This window comes from Varanus komodoensis, unplaced genomic scaffold (assembly GCF_004798865.1).
Source record: "Varanus komodoensis strain SLA01 unplaced genomic scaffold, ASM479886v1 scaffold24, whole genome shotgun sequence".
Classification (NCBI taxonomy): Eukaryota; Metazoa; Chordata; class Lepidosauria; order Squamata; family Varanidae; genus Varanus; species Varanus komodoensis.
This window is the reverse complement of record NW_025335641.1, coordinates 12,245,889-12,265,637: the sequence shown is the minus strand read 5'-3', so window position 1 is coordinate 12,265,637 and position 19,749 is coordinate 12,245,889. Positions and strand designations below refer to the sequence as shown.

The following is a 19,749-nucleotide window of genomic DNA, read 5'->3' as shown; positions in this document are numbered from 1 at the left end:
GTGTGCATGAGATTGTCTGCCACTCCCGAAACCCAGCCACTCACAGTGAGCAGGGCACAAGGTATGGGAAGGACTTCTTTAAAAATCTCCGTCTCCCGAAAACGACAAATGGGGGAATTTGCAACACCAGCTCCAGGCTTGCATACTTGTGGGGGCTAATCCAAGCCCATCTATAGGGAATCAAAAGGACTGAATCTAGTTGATCAAAAGCCACTTCTGCCTCTCTTGCAGAAAGGTGTGTTTTGTGTTCCTGCCACCAGAAAGAGCAGACCAGCTAGAACCTGATGCTTATGCACGGCTGTTTTCATGGGCATAACAGGGGCTTTTGAGCAGACAGAGAGCTCTGCCAACTATCTAACTGGGTCAGGGTTGTTCTTCCCTGCTTTAAAATTATTGCTGCTATGTATGAGTCACCTATTCTAATTCCGCTTTACAGAAACCAAATAGATTCCTCCTTATTTCCAGGAAACATATAACCTCTAACATGTTTTTATGGCATATATTATTTTATATCTTGGTTTTTAAGCTGGTTTTCTTGGAATGTTTGGATTCCTCAGGAACTTAGTAGGGCTTTCTCACTCAGAATATCAACAATCATAGTCAAGTTTCTCAAAAATTACGCTGCAACCTGTTCTCTGTTATCCAAGAATGTACAGAAGAAATAATGGGCTTACAGGAAGGCAGGTTTGAGCTAAGCATCAGGAAGCATTCTAGCCGTTAGAGGAATTGGACAATAGAACCAACTCCCTAAGGAAGTAATAGGTTCCATTGCTAGAAGCATTCAGGCAGAGATTGAAGAACCATCTGTCAGAGATGCTCTAAACTGGATTCCTTTACTGAGCATTCATTTAATAGCCTAAATGGACCCTTCCAAAACTGCAATTCTATAGGGGGGTCAGAATGGAAAAAGATGCACATTAATTCCTCTGGACTAATAGCACAAGAGGCAGGAATATATACTAAGAGCGTATGTTTAATGCATCTCAGAATCTCCATATTCCTTCCTGTTGTTATATATAGCTTCTTTTCTTTTTAGTATGTATTCTACTAAATGATAGATCAGTGGTTACAGAAGAAGCACTGACTATTTATGGCCCTCCCTCTGCAAATCAGTAAGGAGATGTTTACAACAACTTTTGGGAAATCAAATGTGACCCTACCACCCAGAAGGGGCTAGGGGCTCCCTGAAATTAATAACGTAGTCTGTTTTCCATTGTTCAATGTTTCAGAGGTCAGCTCAGGAATATAAAGGTGACACAGTATTGTTTTGGGTAATGCCAGGTTGTGCATACAGGGAAGAGATATCTTTTATAAAAATCATGCCTGTTGCATCCTGTAATGCAGCCCTAGAGAATATTAATAAATATAGAAACCAAGCCGAGAAATGATACCATTTACAAAGGTTTCCTGTTGGTGAGTGCTTTGAACTAGGCTGACATTCCTAAGCATAAAGGAAACAAAAACCTAAATGACTCTGAGTGTTATCAAGGAAGACAGAGACTTTATCTCAGGGGTTCCCAACTTTTCTGGACCCATGAGCATATTTGTTAATTGCTCTAGGCAACATTACAAAATGGCCCCATGGAAGATGGGGCTAGTAGCATAATGAGCTGGCTAGTCAAAAGTGTGTGTAGGGAGAGAAAAATAACAAGGCTGGAAGGGACAGGGAAGTGGAAAGACTTGCTTCCTGGCCCACCTCAACTTTCTTCCATCCACAGATGCTTTGCCTTTGCTCCCTCTCCACTCCCACTCCCTGGCCTTGCTCTTTCTCTTTCTCTACCCCAGGTGCTTTCTCTTCCTGGCCCCCAGCCCTGCTATGTCTCTCTCTCTCCCATTCACCCCTTAAGCTTGGTGCTTCTCCTTACTCCCAGCCTCTAGTCTTACTATTTGTTTCCCCTCCACCTTTTGATCCTGCTTGCTGAAGAGCTGATCTTGGAAGAGAAAGGGCTACTAGTCTTGTTGGCAATCTGCTGCTTGTTACCAGAGGCTGTAGTCCTGCATGTGCAGGAGCTGAGGAGCTTGGGCAGGCTGGACTGTTGCACCCATCCTGTTTGACAGAACCTGTGGGCAGTTGGTTTGCCACCATGTGAATGGAGTCCTGGGCTGATTGTACCATTGGCCTGATCCAGCATGGCTATTCATATGCTCTTAGGAAGATGAACATCACACCCTAACATTTTCATTTTTTACTTAAACATTTCAATAGAAGGGGGCAGAGGCAGAAGAGCAGCCTAGTTGCCTCAGGAAGTGCCCACAGGTACCATGGCACTCAAGGGTACCATGTTGGGGAACCATGTGTAATCTTGTAACGTTCTGGTCAAAAGCATGACCGTGAGATGTGAAGTCTCCATTTCCCATGTCTTTTCAGGAAATACACAATAAGCAAAATGCTGGTTCTCAGTATCAGCCTCCTGCCTACAAGATAGACTGGGACTGTAAATAATTATGTTGATTTTACAGGGATTTTGTAAAGATCACCAAGAAAGGGCATATGAAATGCTCTGAGCTCTTAAAAAAGCTAATGCTGCAATTCTGTGCTTACTTACATGGTCTTCTGCTTTATGAACTAATATACATACTTTCAGCAATAATACAAATACCTTATAGCAAATTTGCTATTTAGTGGGGGAGAAAATTCAGATTTCAGAGTTTTGTCCCCAGCATTTCTGTAAATTACACCTCTGTAAATTACACCTGCACGTAACAGTGGTAATATGCTGTTTTGGCAAAGTGCATTGAATTGTTTGTTGTGTGTGCAGCAGGCAGTAAAAGACATCAAATTTTTCTTCATCCTAGGCTGAATGGAAGGAGAAGTGCCACACAGTTTGAAAGGACTAATGGAACACTGCCGAAGATTACAAGATGAGAGAAAGTTTGGAAGAGAACAGAGAAAGTATTATAATTAGTTGGAGTGGGAACTTGTAAGAAAGCAAATGGCTAAATTTCGTTAAGTCTGAAAGTAAATGTCGCTCCTGGTTGTGTTTTAAGGGACAGCAAAAGCATTCATCAATAAGAAGAACCACTTTCAGCGCAAGTCCCTTGTAAAATGGGTGTGGGGCAAAGCAGGAAGATGGAACTCTTTCTATACCTTCAACAACTGTGGAATAGGAAACCTCAGTAGGTATAGCTTGGAATATAGGGCAGAGAACACACCTGTTGTCATGCCCCAGTTCAGGCAGATCTTAGGAGTAGCGGGAGCCCTATTCTCACCTGCACCCATCACCTAGACTAGCATTCTTCAACCCAGTCCCCTTCAGATATGGACTATGAATGCCATTAACCCCAAGCCAGGTAACCTGCCCGTGTTGGCTGCAGATTTGGTCTATCATGTCTGGGGAGCACAAGGTTGGGGAAAGGCTGCCCTAGGCCTGTGAGGGTGAGGTTGGGTCAATTTATTTGAAGGACCCCTTTCTTACACTAGGTTTATTTTTTCTGTTGACGAATTTTCTCTGGATGGAATCTAAGACACATGTTTGATGTATGTAGAAAGCCGTTGCCCTGTGCCTGACTGGAACACATTCTTTACTTCTCTTTGAAGACCACAGTACGCAGGGCAAGAGTGGCCCGTTTCTGAGGGAAGGCATAATTGAGCATTTCATTAAGGCACGTCTGACACCATTCTTCAAAAGTCACACCCTTGCCAGTAGGTCGCTCTTCTAGTCCCCCGTGTCTCTCCACAGACACATTCCTTGGGATGGGGGCTATCCTTGCACTCTGGCTCAGAATGGTATACTTGCCTTGCTCCACTAATTCTGCAAGATGATTGCACACCCAACTGAATTAAATTGAAAGAGCAGAAAATAGTTCTCTTGGGCCTTCCCCTGCGGACTGTACTAAATATGGGCTTTGAACAGGCAACAGAAACCATCAAGCAGCAATAGCAGACATTGAAAGGCAAAGCAATCTCAATAGAGCCCCTGAATTCTATCTTACGGAGGACTATAGACATATTGCAACAGCTGCACCCTATCTCAAACAGTTGGAACTCCATAAACACAGAAGGGCTTTTACCTTGGTCCACCTTAATGGGCTCCCCTCAGCAATTTTGGAGGGATGGTACAAAAAGATCCCCTGGTCAGAGCACCTTTGCCTTTGTGGTATAGAACAGATAGAAACCTGTTGAGGCGCACATTCTGCAGGGATATTCGCTCTGCACTCATTTTCCCACTGATGAATTGCTTCCTGGGCCATACGGAACAACAATATATTTATATACTGCTGTCTGACACTAACCCAACAATAACATACAGTGTTGCTAAATTCCTCGCAACTGCGATGGGTGTCCGAAGACAGATCCTGATGGAGTGTGGCCTTACCTAGGACAAGGACAAAGTCTGGGAATATCACCGATTTAAGATGACTGATATTGTGTCGAAGTATTTATTAATCCAAGTGGGGTTTTAAGACAGACAATCTTTTATGTATTTTCTTCTTTTTTAAATCTATGTATTTATTAAATGGAGCTGGTCTTTGACCGCAATAAAGTTTTTATCTATCTATCATTCCTTGGGCTTTGCAGCATAATAGAAGAATATACAAAGCAAATGCATTTGCTGCTAGGGGCAAAAGGGAAGCTGGATCAGTAGAAGGGTTTAGGCCCAGATTTTGTCTTGGAGTGTCAATAGTGTTAAAGCTGAACCTGCTACCCAACTACCTATACGGTAGTAATGTTAACATGAAAAGTATTACAACGTGGACAGAAATGGAATGTACATTTGCTTGCATATCTATTTATTTAAATAATACCTTTCCTGCTCTATCTTTAAAGAGCCATATTATAACATCAAATAAAATATAAGGCAAAATAAACAAACTACCCCCACACCAAAATAGTGGCAGCAATATCCCATTGTCAGCATACAATATTTTAGCATGTCTTCTCAAGGCCCAAAGAGGAGATGTCGGCAGTGTCTCCTTGGGCAAGGAGTTTCGTAGTCCAGATGGCACTATCCCTTGCTCCTTGAATTGTAATTACAAGTGCATGAACAGTATAAATGTTTCTGACCTTGTTCTCATCCAACTGGTGTTTGTAACATGTGTGCGTTGTGTGCACAGTACACAAATCCAACTGCTCCTTTCTCTCTTCCAAAAGTGAGAGTAAATCTGTGGAACCTCAGTAGGCCTATTTCCATTAGAGAAGGCTTGCTGGTTTTGTGTGGCAAATCTCTGCTGCAGAAGAAACATAAATCACATGAGTTGTGCGCACAAAATGCCTAGAAATGTTGCATCACACATATTTGCCGAGGAAAGAAATAGTTCACTTAAAAATGCAATGCTGCATAAGAAAGACCAGCACTCTCAAGGAACAAAATGGCCTGAGCAGTACAAAAAAATATAACAGTTTCCCAAATAAAAATGATAGATACAAGGAATATTGTAGGCAGAGAGCCATGTGAGGGCAGCCTGTCCTCCTACATTTGAATCAGCTTTTTGCTTTTGACGGTTCTCTGTCAGGATTCCAGATCTGCTTGGAATGAATACTTGGGTTCAGTGGAAGTGTACAATCAAGCACTCAACGGAAACCCATGAATTGCAACAGCGCTGAAGGGTAGCAGTTAAGACTGACTACATGGATCAGAGCATGTTCAGAGTGTTTTATGTACTTGTCACATTCACATGAGAGGGAGGGGAATGATACCTTGAATGAGTGATATGCAAAAACAATAGAAGCACAAAAGGAAAACACAGAAACATTGAGAAACCATTGCAGGCATCAGTAAAAACATCATGGCGCTTGAGTAACAGATAAAGAGAGAAACAGTCAGAAGTTACAGAATTTAACAGGCTTCAGTGTTCGCTTTCTACAGTCTGAGGCAGGAATTTCGGGAAAACTAGCAGAAAGGCTATTGGAGTTTTCCAGATTACATATCTATTTGCATTTCCTGCAGCTAATCTCCTTTTCCTATAAAAGGGACCTGAATGGAAAAACCATTACTCGGATATATGTACATAATTCAATGGATAATCAAGAGGAAACAAAGGCAGATTTCATGCGTATATTAGATAGCATGGGGGAGAAGATGGAACCCTGAGGGGCACCACAGGCCAATGGCCATGCTGTTGAACAGGAGTCCCCATCACAACTTGAGAAGGACCTAAGCCAATATACAGCAGTTCCTTCCAGTCCCAACTCAGACAGACACCTCAGAAGGATACCATGGTTGGTGATACTGGAAGCCACTGAAAGGTATGGTGGAATGAATACGAACACACTTCCCTACCCATTTCCAGGCATAGATAGTCCACCAAGCAGTCCCATAACCTGGCCTGAGGCCAGATCAAAATGAATCTAACTAATCCAACTCATCCAGAAATCAATGTTGCTGAGAAGCCACCGCACTCTCCAACACATTGCTCAAGAATGGAATATTGGTAATGGGCAAGAAATTCTCCAACAAGGTAGGGTTCAGGGAGGGTTTCATTTTTAAGAAATGACTTCCCACCACTCCCTTTAGGCAAGATGGAATCACATCTCGCTATCAAGAGGCATTCACTGCTATCCCTTTCCACCCAGCCAGTCCTTCCATGACTGCTTTTATAGGTCAGGAACGGCAAAGGTCCAGTGAACAAATGGTAGGCCTCACTTCTGCAAGGATCCTGTCCATGCCTTCCGACAGTACAAACTGAAAGGTGTTCATTGTACATTGTAATTGGACAAGCAGGAGCCAAAATGGGACTTGTATCCACGATGACACCCAAGTCCTCCTGGATACATGGGTACTTTATCTGCAAAGTGTCACACAGACTGGTCACAGTGGGCCAAGTAATGGTTCAGATACACATTGTTGAAGCTGGAACACTGGACACAGGTGGGCAAAGCTACCCTAAAATCATCCACCACAAAGGCCCACAATGGAGAGTGAGGCACTTTCCAATCTTCAGCTGATCCACATCAGTCAGCTGGGGAGTAGAGAGAGCCCAATTGAACTGGAACTGCAGTGCCTTATGAAACAATTTTTTAAAAAACCTCCACCATGTGCCACAGTCCAGATCTCATTTGCTCCTTCTGCAGTTGCTAATTTTAAAAAAGATTTTAAAAATCCCCATAGTGTTACGTTTAATATAATGGGGGGGGGGGGGGTTGCCCGCTTGTATTTTATAAAATTGGCTAAATGGGAGGTTGTTCAGGTTTAGGTGGAGGTTTAAGAAAATAGTGTTTGTGAATAGTGTGAGAGAATCTGGGAGCTTGCAAGAATAAATTTTAAATAATTGAGTGAGTACCTAATGCGGGTCACTAGCTTCCAAATAATGTCATATTTTTGCATTATGGTGATGGTATGAATGGAAACTGCAAAGGTGTTTTGGTCTAGAGGGAATATTCAGGTATTGCCGATAGGAACTGTTTTCCTGAAATATAAAGAGTGAACGATGAATCACTGTATATTTTTAATCTGGGCTATTAACTTATCTAATTGTCTTTTCCTTCGGAAATATGAGTCATTTCAGTTATCCTGGTGTAGTAACCCAGCCTTTTCTCAGAAGAGTCAAACTATTTCTCTACAATATAGTCTGTTGCGCTTGGCTCAGACAACATGACAACCATGTGATTTTTTTACCATTATCTGTCATCTTGTCCAAACCCAGCTGTGCTTTTTCACTAAGCTAACTTTGTTTTTTTTAGAAATCATGAGAAAGAACTGTTTGTTCTATCGTTTCTCGGTACCACCATGGTTTGTCATATTGTCTGAACCCAGGATCATGGTTTCCACAGTGTTGGTATGCAACCTCAGAGTACCCTGGAAAGAGCGGCTACTGCTCCAGCCATTCCACCCCTATCTGTGGACCAGGGAGGTAGCGACAGGTGACATAAGCAGGGACAGATGCACCTTGGGTTTGAATTTCAGGTGTAGTGCCTGATGGGATATGTGCCAACAAGAGGGCTGAAAAGGGACATTGGAAACCATGATTATATAAAAACTGCCTGTTTATTTGTAGAGTAGATCATGATAAAAATCTCATGCAAAGTGCGGTTACCATGCAAGGTTGCTTGGCATGTTGTCTGAACCTAGCCAGTGTACCTGTGTGCATCTAGCCAATGTCCCTGCCGGTGCAGGGTTGTTCATCTCCCTCAGGCATGCACAGAAAATCCTAGCACATAGTAACTAAAGAACTCTTGAGCAAGCCTATGTTGTAGGAAGTTAAAAGATAAAAATGATTGTCCTGCAACCCAGGGTGATATTAGCCCTTCAGTGTTAAGCCAGCAATTCTGTTTCTATACTGAGGGTCTCCTTGAGAGAGTTGAAAATGGTATTGCAGGAACAGAGCCCTTCACAAAATAGAGGCAGGCAGAATTTGGAATTACCAGTTTTCAGTTCCTGATGTCAGCTTATACTTATATCAACTCCCTTTTGGGAAATGGCTAATTTTTTTTCACAGTGATTTCCCTCTAGAAGGGAGTTTAGCTTTCCTCAAGTACAGTCTGTGCAGACGCTGAATCACAGAAAAAAATATCCTAATTCAGCAGCTTTAATTGGGGGATTTTTAAATTTAGAATGTTTTCTTCCTCCCCCAACATGCTTCTCAAAGTATTTTCATTTCCTGTCATTACTTCTTTCATATTTAACTTGTAACCCAAACCCCACATTTTGTGTGTGTGTGTGTGTGTGTGTGTGTGTGTGTGTGTGTATACACAAATACATGGTGACTGAATTTTTGTGCATCAAGTACATTCCATGAAAAACACAAGTATAATTAAAATATTGCAGGAACAACATTTTAATTGTTGTGATTTTTAACTCTCAAAGGGAAAAAGGGCTCCAGAAGAGGGAAGCCATGAGAATAATGGCCCATTCATAGTCATGCAAACTTTTTTTCAATGGTACACTTAGGGAGGTGTGAGGAATTCATTCTGGGGGTGGGAATCCATCGGATTCCATGGGCTCAGCTCCACAGACTTCAGCCTGCTTTCTAATGGACATGTGACTGACTTTCTGCCCTGCACCTTTACGTGGCTCTTGCCAGGAATCAAGCCCCACATGAAAGCAATACAAGCAGCATCCCTCTTCTGCGCTCATGACTTGTGGCCATTATATATTTATTTGATTTATATGCACCGATTAGCCATAGGCTTCCTGGGTGGCTTCCACTGAATTAAATGCAGAAGAAAGTTTTGCCAGTTGCACAACTGGAATCATTCGTGGACTTCCTCTCAGTTAGATTTGCTGTCTAAAACAGGCTGCAACACAAGAGGAAGTCTGCAAACTGAAGAGGGATGGATTCTGGAAGCTTCATCATAACACGAGGTACATTGCACCTCAATGAGGCAGTTCTACTAGCTAACTGTCATGACTTCTCCATGTAATGCTTCCCCCACCACCTTAAGCTTTATTATACATGTATAATGCATATTCTGAGGCAATTTTTCCTGACATAATTATAGATGCAATTTTTTTTCTGGGAGAGAATTGAGGGAGAGAGAGGTTAAGCAAATGACCAACTGGCCGGGCAAATACATTCCATCACTTCACCATGTTTATCTTAGTACTCAGAAGTATTTTCTTTAAAATAAAAAACACCTATGAACTTATTGGGCAAATACATGCAATTGGTTCAGTATTTTCCTGTTTTGTTTAAAACATGCTTATCTATGCTTCCTTTGAAAGTAAAACTGAACCTTCATTTTCAGAGGTTGTATATCCCTCTTTACTCCACTTGGTTGCATGCCTTAAGAATATCAGGGAAGCCAAGAACAGCACTGCCAGGAGGCCAGATTCCCAGACTAGTAAGAGAGTTTGGCCTCCTAGCAGCACTGCTTGTGGCTTTTTTAGCACTCTCAAACACCCTCACCATGTCAAGGTGTGTTCTCACTAATCTGGTCTCCTAGCAGGTTCACCCAACGCACAATGCTCAAAGATGAGCCATAAGACCAAGATACGTCCACACTCTTCTGGATTAATGGAGCACATCAGCAGAAAAGAATGGATGTCTCTAATGGTGATGGGGTCGGATGAACTCCTGAAGAGCAGCTACTGGGCAGCAGCGGTAGTTGAAGGTGACACTGGCAGAGGTTCTTTTAGAGACAATGGCAGTGACACTCAAACTAATTCTAGTTAATACTGTGCAAAAGAAAGCAACGGAAAACCACTTCTGAATCTTCTTACCCTAAAAACTCCATGATGAAACCGAAGTGAAAGAAGTATTGCCAGAAGGTGAGACTCCCAGGTCAGATGGCACTCAATTACCTCCTGACAAAGAGCAATGGGCAAATAAAAGAGTGCTATCACTTATGATTCAACTAGATCAAAGCCAAAAGGAAGTCCAGTGGTTGACATGCACCGAGGTGAAGGGAAAGTCTGATGCTCCACAACACATACAATTGGAATGTGGAATGTGAGAAGCATGAATCAAGACAAATCTGAAGCCACGAAGGAAGACATAAGATGCTTAAACATCACAGTACTTGGTGTGAGCGCACTAAGGTGGATTGGAATGGGTCATTTTCAGTTAGACAAACACTAGTGTTTTATTCTGGAAACAACAAACTCAGAAGATGCAGATTAACTCTCATACTGAGACAAAATAAAGCACAAGCAGTATGAGACAAAAGTTTTCATTAGACATACGGAAGAAGGGAGAGAACAAGAGATGAGAGAGAGAAAAGAGAGAGTTTTTTTCACCTTGGATCCAGCATTTGCTCTCCTCTTGCAGCTGCATGTTAATCTGTTTTCCTTGATATTAACTATGTTGACTGAAGGGGCAATTAATTCTCTACAGCAAACCATTCATATTGGTAGACTAAGGACATGTGCATAATAAGCATATATTATATTAATTTAAAGCTTTTATATAAAGGATGATAATACAATGAAATAAAAGTACAGCAGGGCAGTAATACAATGAAATAAAAGTACATTATTTTACCAATGTCTAATCCCTTCAAGTTTTAAGAAGAGATCTGCATTCCAGCTTTTCTTGGAGCAGAGAATGGTACTGGGCCATATATCCAGAACACATGAAGTCTGTTGTGGTTGATTTACATGCATACATGGACTTTACCTTAATTGGAAAATAATTTATTGCCAGCCAAGTGACAGCACATACTCTGCTGGCAGCTGGTTCATATGTGCAGGCCTACAATCAGTCCTGAAGTCAACAAGCAAGCAAGACATATGCCATACTTCACCCTAAGAAGGCACTGATGCCCATTGCTGTTGCTTTGGGTTGAAAAAGGGATAATTAAAAGTGAAAGGAATGGTAATGACCCCTTAGGCAAAACAACAACTTGGCACATAGCAAGTCCCTAAAATTACCTCTCTTTTCCTCAAAGAAAGTCCCTAAAGCTGCTTTTCCTGTCATATAGGGTTGCCCAAGGTTGTTGCCTTCCTCTGGAATGACACCTGCTCCTGCTGGTTGCCACTGTCAGGATATGGGATCATGCAGGTCAGTGGTTTTGCAGACACATGAAAATATCTCCCCATCTTAGTGCCAGTTCTTTTTCTGGAAAAATAACTGAAGCCAAGCAATACCAGTTAAATGTACACCTTTAGGCAGGTAGCCAACTACAGTCAAATTAATACACCAGTGTGCTTTTCGGCTGCCCTTAGGGGAAATGTGCAGGGTAACAGAATAAGAGTTTCCTTTCAAGGGATTCTTACCTTTGCTACAACAGAACATGGGCCAGAATAATGGCCAACATGAAAATGCAGAACAAAAGAAGTCAAACAAAACAAGAGGGGTCAGTGAGCCAATGGTAAAAGGAAAAATTAGAATGAACATCTTGTGTATGTCAGGATTTTGGTTGATAATGTATAAATCATCTCCTCAACCTCCTTTGTTGGACATCCTCCCTGTTTCAGTCTGTGCCCAGTATGTTAAACATGTTCTGAATTAGACTGCAGCTGGGAGAAGCTTGGACAAGATACATAATGTGGAAAACAAAATATTTAGAAGCGATGAGGGATAATGCAGAAATATCATCTTTCACCAAATATACCTCACAATTAGTATCAACAATGACATTGTTAAATTGTTGAATGCTGCTTTAAATGATGCTTAAACTCTTCTAAACTAATTTCAGAAATGGGTTCTGCAAAGGATTATATTTTCCCATTGAGGAGAAAAATCAGGATGACGGATGTCAGAAGTCCCCGTCAGGATAATTGAATTGTTAGCAGACTACCATGTTAAGATCACATGATGGCCATGCATTTTCTTCTTTGGTGATGTGGAACACTTAAGAGTGCCAAACTTCTGAAGGTTTAACTCACAGTGGCATGCAAAGACGGAGCTACTGTAAAGGCAGCCTGGAAGGAGGTGGGTTGAGCTGAGGAGAGGGAGCCTGTGAGACCCTACCAGGGAAAACAATATCTCAGTGAGCTCCTATTTTAATTAAAGAGAGAGAGAGAGAGAGAGAAGGAGAGTAGGGTGGGTCAAGAAATAAGATTGACTCACTTCCCCATTTTCTGTTTTCTACTTTATTGGGACTTGCTGCTGATGGATCTGTTTGGCTGCCAGCAGTGCTCACATTTTCCTACCTCCCCACTCCTGTAAGTGAGTCAGTAGGAAAGCAGGGCAGACAACCTCAGTCATGGACCTCAAGCACCATCCTCCTGCACCATCAGTACTCAGGGGTGCTGAGCAGAATACTTCCTCTCCCACCTTTCTCTTCATTTCACATTTGGTATGTCAGCCTAGCTGCAACAAAGTATATGAGATTAATGAGGCAGTATTTTTCTTTTGCAGAAGCCATTCTGATTCTTCTTCACCAAGGCTTATTCTTCATTATGCTTAACAGATATGATAGATATGGCCACCTGGGTTTAGATGACACACTAACCCATTATAGATGAAAAGAATAAGCCATGGGTTGTCACTCGACTTGTTACTCACAAACAAGCAACCCCACAGGAAATGGACCAGATGTGTACAACACAACCCATTATGGTGTCATGTGAACCAGATCACTGAGATGCTATGAGCTGAAGGATGGCAGGCAAGTAAGAGAGAGTATTGTGACTAGAGTGTGGACCCTGACCCTAACCCCACCCCCACCCAAATTCATAAGTGCCCCCTCTTTACAGCACAGAAATGCTGGAGAGATTTCTCCCTCTGGATGGGCAAGGGAGGAAGGCATGCTCTAGAGAACGTCCTCCTTTCCCTTTCCCTTCCTCTCTCTTTATGGCAGTGCTTTTTGAACTCCCCAGTAAGCACACACACCAGTCCCAAGCAGCTCTCTCTCACTATCAGACAGCAGACACAATAGCAGCCTGCAGGCACTATGTTAATGATGTTTGCTGCTGATCTGCTACACAGTTCAAAATCACTTCGTAAAATCCATTGAAAAAAGGGTGCCGGAACGCCGTTCTGGTGCATTCTATGACAAAAAAGCCCTGCTTTATGGTGATAATTTTCTGCATTTTTAATATAATAGGTTTTATGGCAGTTTGTTCATAAGTACAGATTGTTCTTAACTCAGATGTTCATAACTCAGGGAGTGCCTGTATTGTGTTGTCTGAACTTAGTCTTAATCTGCAATCCCATGATCCCTGGAATGGGCTCTAACTCTCTACAGGCAGAGAGGTCTTCTTGCTGCGGTGATGGAACTCTCCACTGGCCCTGCTCCTCTGCTGTCAATATTCCAATGACAATCGGAAAGAAAAACAGGAGTATGTTAGAGACAATTTGAGGGAAGCCTTCAAACCACCAGATCCAAGGCCCCTCGTTTCCCTGGCTTGCTTCCCAAAAGAGGAAAAGCTATGCATGCACTGGACCTCCAAGAATAACTTTCCCTATCATTTCACAAATGTAAAAAGACAAATATGTGTGTGGCGGGGGGGGGGGGGACCTGCTTCTCACCCCTCTGCTACTTAGCACCTGTTTGCTCTGCCATGATTCCTATCCTCCCCTCTCCCTTAGGGTTGGTCTATTAAGGCTAAATTTATCCAAGAAGTAGTGTCTGGACCTTGCTGAATATTTCCCATTCTGTACTAATTGAATCCCACCCATCCACACACACATGTCTAAACTAGTGTTTCTGAATCAGGGAGAAGAAAAGGAAGCCATTCCTCCACCAGGCTGGATATGTGTCAGAAAAACTATTTTCATTACTGCTGTGCTCATTCAAATTACAGTTTGCCCCCAGATTGCCAATACATTTGATAAATATTCCCCAAAAGGGATCTTTCCAGGAAGAAATGTGTAGCTCTGAAAAATCAAAATATGTTTCTGAATCATTCAGCAGCCAGCCATATCATGCATGCCAGCAATTTCACACACGCGTCACATTTTTTCAGCTTGCCTCTTATCTCCAAAGAGCCCCCTGCACTCTGATAGAGAGTGACACACAGACATGCAAAACATTTCCCCTCAAATATGTGTATCTGAATACAAGGGCTGCTGGCTTTGATGCTGAGCCGAGCAAGCCTCTTGAAAGGCAAAGTCAATCACGGCCGTCCATGTTGACTTGACTTGTCTGCAAGATGTGGCTGCCTATATTTCTTATCAGGCTATTAGCTGCTCATACTTGAGCTGTTTTTCCCCTTCTTTGCATTAAAGCATGCTCACTCAGAAGGATCTATCCTCTAAAAATACACAGTCTAGAATAGATAAATGCATCTGTAACCAGATTGGTTAGACAACTGAACAAACTGCTGACCTAGATTGTTGAGAAATCACAGCTGTACTTCTATATACAGAAACTGTGGAGTAGGTACTAATGGGGTGAGCATAATTCTCAAGAAAACATACTTGGTGCCATTTAAAACCTCTGTTGCATGTAGCTTTGGTGGACCGACTGTTAATTGAATACAAACAATACAGTATTTTAAAAATGATGCAAGAAAACCAACATCCAGTAGCCATAATAAAAGACAGCTGCCAATCCTAGCCCCATCAATTACAAAGGCAGACTTCAATCAGTTTTCCGCAGAACAATTCTTGGGGTGCTTATGTGTGTGGATAATTCAGTGTTGTGCTTAGAAATTAAATTCATAAAATGGGCATCTTGGGTAGCTACTCTATTAGATGGATTAAATTTTGTTTTGAACTGGAGGGCCCTTGCTCCTGTTCTATAATCTGGCAAAATTCTTACAGATATACGTGGCTGCAAAAAAAAGTTAAATGCAATTTTGAGCCACATTAATAGCAGTATCTCTTCTGAATCAGGTGATGTACTAGTTCCCATCTATTCAGCTCAAGCTAGGCCTCATCTTGAGTGCTGTGTCCAGTTCTGGGTGCCACCGTTTAAGAAAGATGTGGATAAACTGGCAAAAGGTTCAGAGGGGGGCTACCAAGATGATTAGAAGACTGGAAACAGAGTCCTGTGAGGAGAGACTGAAAGAACTGGGCATGTTTAGCTTTGAAAAGACTGAAGGGAGATTTGATAACACATCCAAACAGAGGAGAATGGGTATCTCTTCTCAGAGAGTGCAGAACATGGAATGGCTTCAGTCCAAATTCTTGGATGCAACTTTATTGTCCCTCTGGTTCTCCAGAGCCAGATACTATAACTCATGTGTTATTATTCTGCAATTTCTATCAGGAGAGGAATTGCCGTGCCTTTAATATCTAAGATTCCTGGCAAAGAATATCAGGTTTATGTCCCATTGTTTAGCCAACATCATTCCTGTAGTTACTGGAAAAGTTGCTGTATTTTCTTCTGCAGTTACATTGAGGAGCACAGATAACCTGCTTTTTATTTGTTCGGCATGGATGATACACTGTTCTATATTTCTTTGTGCATTTATGTTGAGCTCTATATGTTTTGTGAATATGTCTTGTATACCTTACTTTTCAGTCTGGTAATGAACTGCAATAATCAGCTCTGGATTACACAGCAGACTCAAGAATTATACAAATTGCAGTGCCATGGAAAATGTATCCATCTTTACTTGATGGCAAAAAGATCTTGAATTCGGGACCAAATGAACCTCTTAAGCGACAGCATTTCAAAGCCATGGTTCCACCAAAGAGAACTGCTCTACAATGTGAACAAACCTGGCAGTACTAGTTACATTTCCAGCAGCCAGATCCTATGCTAAATAGCATTTCTGAGTTGTCTTCAAGTTCAGCCTGACATATGACATAGTACAGCAAATGATGGGGAACTTCCAACCCACAGGCCTAAATTGGTCTGCAGAAGTTCCCCTTCCAAACTGTTTCCTGTCGTGAGTGAAGCTGGACCTCCAAGACTTGTGCCCTGGAGGAATAATTAGAGACAATGAGAAGGATTCTCCTGCATGTTGCTCCATCTTGCAGTTACAGTACAGTACAGAAATTCAACTGGGAGTTTAACAAAGAATGGATCATGGTCCAGAAATGCTTCCAGGTGGTGAATTAACCTAAACTGGTAAAAGATGTTCTGTTTCATCAAGGCCACCCAGGCTTTTGGTGACAAAGCTGGGTTTAGAAATAATCCAAGCTGTGAAGCTGTTCTTTCAGAGGGAGTAGAACAGTTCGAGTACCATTTTCACAGATCCAAGAACCATTTACCCACAGTGATTCTACATTTATTGGCCCCCACCCAGGCACCAGTTCCAATCCTAATTTTATTGCCGAAATGGTAGGATCCTTTTCTTGGTGGTAGTTTGCTAAAAGCTAACAAAGAAACATGTAGCTTCTATTGCAGAGCATCCATCAACACCAACATGGATGTTGATGTTTAATGTTCCCTCTTCATTTAATGTCTGTTTTATTATGTGTCTTTTAGGCCACATTGCTTACTCATTCTTTGCTTTCATTGATATTCATGGCATGAGTCAATACTTTTAGCTCAGGTTTTAATGCCTTTCTAAAAGGCATTAAAAGGACCCAATGCCTTTGTGCCACAACAAAATGTTTTCTTATGAATGACTTGGCACTGCTAAGTTGGTAAATATACAGAAAATATACAGGTGGCTTGCAAATGTCAGAGCAGATGCTTGCGTTTGAGAGAGGCTGGATTTTTTTTTCATCTCAGCAAAAAAAAAGTAAGGCTCTAAATGCTACTACTAGCTAGCAGCTTATAAATGATGGGCACAGGTATGGGAAAGTGGCTGTAGATTGGGGTTAATGCCAGACAAATGAGTAATTGCCCGTCCCAACATTTTTTCCTGTCTCAGCTCTATTTGAGTTAACTTTCTTTCTTATGGGTCTGCTGCTTCTTTCCCATGGCAGCAGCTTGCCATCTTATTTTGCGGCAGGGCTCCTGTGCATCTAAGAACTGCATAACCAACAGAAATTTAATTGTAGCAGTTTTTCAGTGCTTGTATAATAGAGCCCTTCAGCACTGCTGTTTTGCTGTGAGCTGGAAATGAAATTAAAAACTGTGTTTCCAACATGGCCACTGATGTGGCATTATACTCATTAAAAATCTACAGTACCCATCCACATGGGGAAATGTTTAAGTATGTTTACTTGGAAGAAAGCATGCTTGGGATTGCAGCCTTAAACAGCTGCCATCTCCCAGTCTGGTGGGATTTAAAACAACTCCCCTTTTTAAGGTATAATCATTATTAGATTGCATTTATACCCCATCTTTTTTCCTCTGGTGATGCACCCAAGGCAGTTTACAGAGCTCCACTTTATGCTCACAACAGACCTGTGAGACAGGTTAGGCTGAGAGTGAATGACCAGCCAGGGTGGGAACAATGTGCAAGATTGTGTGTGAGAGGTGGAGACATGTCCTCATCCTGCAAGTCTTGAGCAAGAGGAGGGAGCTCACGAGATAGCATGGTGTCCCCATGTGAGGGGCCATTTTGAGCAATCCCAACATGTGGAAACCTTAGAACAAACAGTTGGTTCTCTACAGTGATTCGCTATAACCAAATGTGCTTGTCATTACGTGCGATTACAGGATATGTCTCAAACATAACCGGATTAGATGGGCCTAGGTGTTTTAACTGGCCTGTTTAGCTGTGTCTAACAGCTATGCAGATGTTAGCAGGTGGAAATGTTCTTTCTGTTGCAAAATTTTTTGCCTGCCCATTTCTGCTGTTAAAGGCACAAGAGCAGCTTTTGTTCTTGCTCTGGTCATTTGCAAATCTGCGTCAGATGTGTGTCTGGCCTTCTTTTCCCAGTTGAGATTCTTTGCCTATCACAACTGGCAAAAATACAACAGGTGAATTTTGGTGTGAAAATAGTGATACATAAAGGAAAATGTCCATCACTTGTTGGGTTCCTGCATCTTGTGCATTTGCTAAAGGCATATGAACCTTGCAATGGAGGGGGGGAAAGCCATGTTGGAAACTCCAGTCCTCTTCTACTCCATTTCCCTTTTTCCACTCAAGTGAGGATTCTGGACCTGTCCACGTTGAAGGCCAGAACTGTAATAAGGGCAAAATAAGTGCAGCAATTGAAATCCATTACACTTTTTCTTTAAAAGTAATTTACTTGAAATCCTATTTATCCTGGCAAAGTCAATTTGAAAACAGGATATAGACAGAAAGTCCAGTTTTAGACAAAGCATTGTTAACAAGTAGCACATGATCCTTCTTACATTTTAAACTTGGGATTTCCATACTACATGGTGGGTGCCAACAATAACGACATTGATTTGTTTCCGGTTGTGGGTGTTTTGTGGAGCTCACTTGGTTTAGAGATCAAGATTTATTTTACTGAAGGGGTGGAGGGAGGAAATCCTTGTGCATCAGAGGAAAAAAGAGCCAGCCAAAGTCAAGCACTTGGAAAATTGAATTGGCTCCTTAAACTCAACCACTTGCAATGAAAATTGAATTAAGTGAATATAATAACAATTATCTGACGGAGTCATTAGAACAAAGACCAGCATCCTAATCCTCTCTAATCTTATGGACCATCACAGGCACAGGAACAAAATTAAGTGATGAAAAGCCTGGAGGACTAACTGTTGGCAGTTTCTTAAGAGAATTTTCCTAGGGTTACACAGAACTTATCGTAAATGCATGTGTTTGAGACTAGCTTTTTCCTAAAGTACAATGGCACTGTACTTTACGCCCACTGAATTCATGGGAACTTACCTGGGAGTTAAGCATGCAAAGGACTGGAACATTAATCCAGTAGCTGCCATTTTTCTTATCAGAAAGGCTGCAATTCTATACCCAATTCTCTTTAGTGTCTTAATAAGAAACACTTGGACACTGTACATGCTTAGTAAGATTTCCTTTGTTTGGAGGGCTTCTTGCATTTCTTCCATTTTGTACTTGGGGCTGGTGGAAGGTCTGTCTGACCTGAGCTTGGCTCAAAGTTCATTTCTGCCACATTTGTTTGTGATATTGCCTTAAGAACAAATGTATCACCAGTACAATTATCAGGTCACTGTAAGTATTCTTACTATTAAATTAAAAGTTGCCCATCCTGGGTGTTGATGAGCCTCTCTTTGATATTGTTTGGTTTTAACTGTTTTGAATTTTAAAACTTTTAATGTATTTTGATTGACGTACTTTATTGCATTTTAATATCTGTTCATATTTAAATATTTGTATTGTACAAGTATTTGTATTTTGTATCTGTTTTATGGACTGTTGTAAACCACCCAGAGAGCTTTGTCTGTGGGGCAGCAAAGAAATGAAATAAATAATAATCAGGGAGATAGCTTAACGTGATCTCAATATTAAACTGAAATTTAAATTTGAAGAGGATGCCATCCATAAAAGACCTAGAACCTACCTCACTCTGCAGGACTCAACTTTGCACTCTAAATCTTGACTCTGACTGGGCTCGCACAATACAATGCACCATGGTTTATAAGCTGTAATGGGTTGCTGTGTCATGCAAACCCGGGACAGGATGGTCAGGATGGTTTAGTTTGGGATAACCCTGACAGCCCATAGCTGGCAGCTGGGGCTATTTGACCCA

The 19,749-nt window shown here is 41.7% G+C and overlaps 1 protein-coding gene across 1 annotated transcript in view; it reads left to right on the top strand.

The window, feature by feature from the left end:
- The window catches only part of CDC14A (cell division cycle 14A), a 108,379-nt gene extending 103,987 nt beyond the window's left edge, over positions 1–4,392 (top strand). The window contains exon 15 of the mRNA XM_044432220.1: positions 2,797–4,392. Coding sequence (XP_044288155.1) covers positions 2,797–2,866 — 70 coding nt within the window. The 3' untranslated portion in view covers positions 2,867–4,392. The remainder of the gene's footprint in view (positions 1–2,796) is intronic.
- The last annotated feature ends 15,357 nt before the right edge of the window (positions 4,393–19,749 follow it).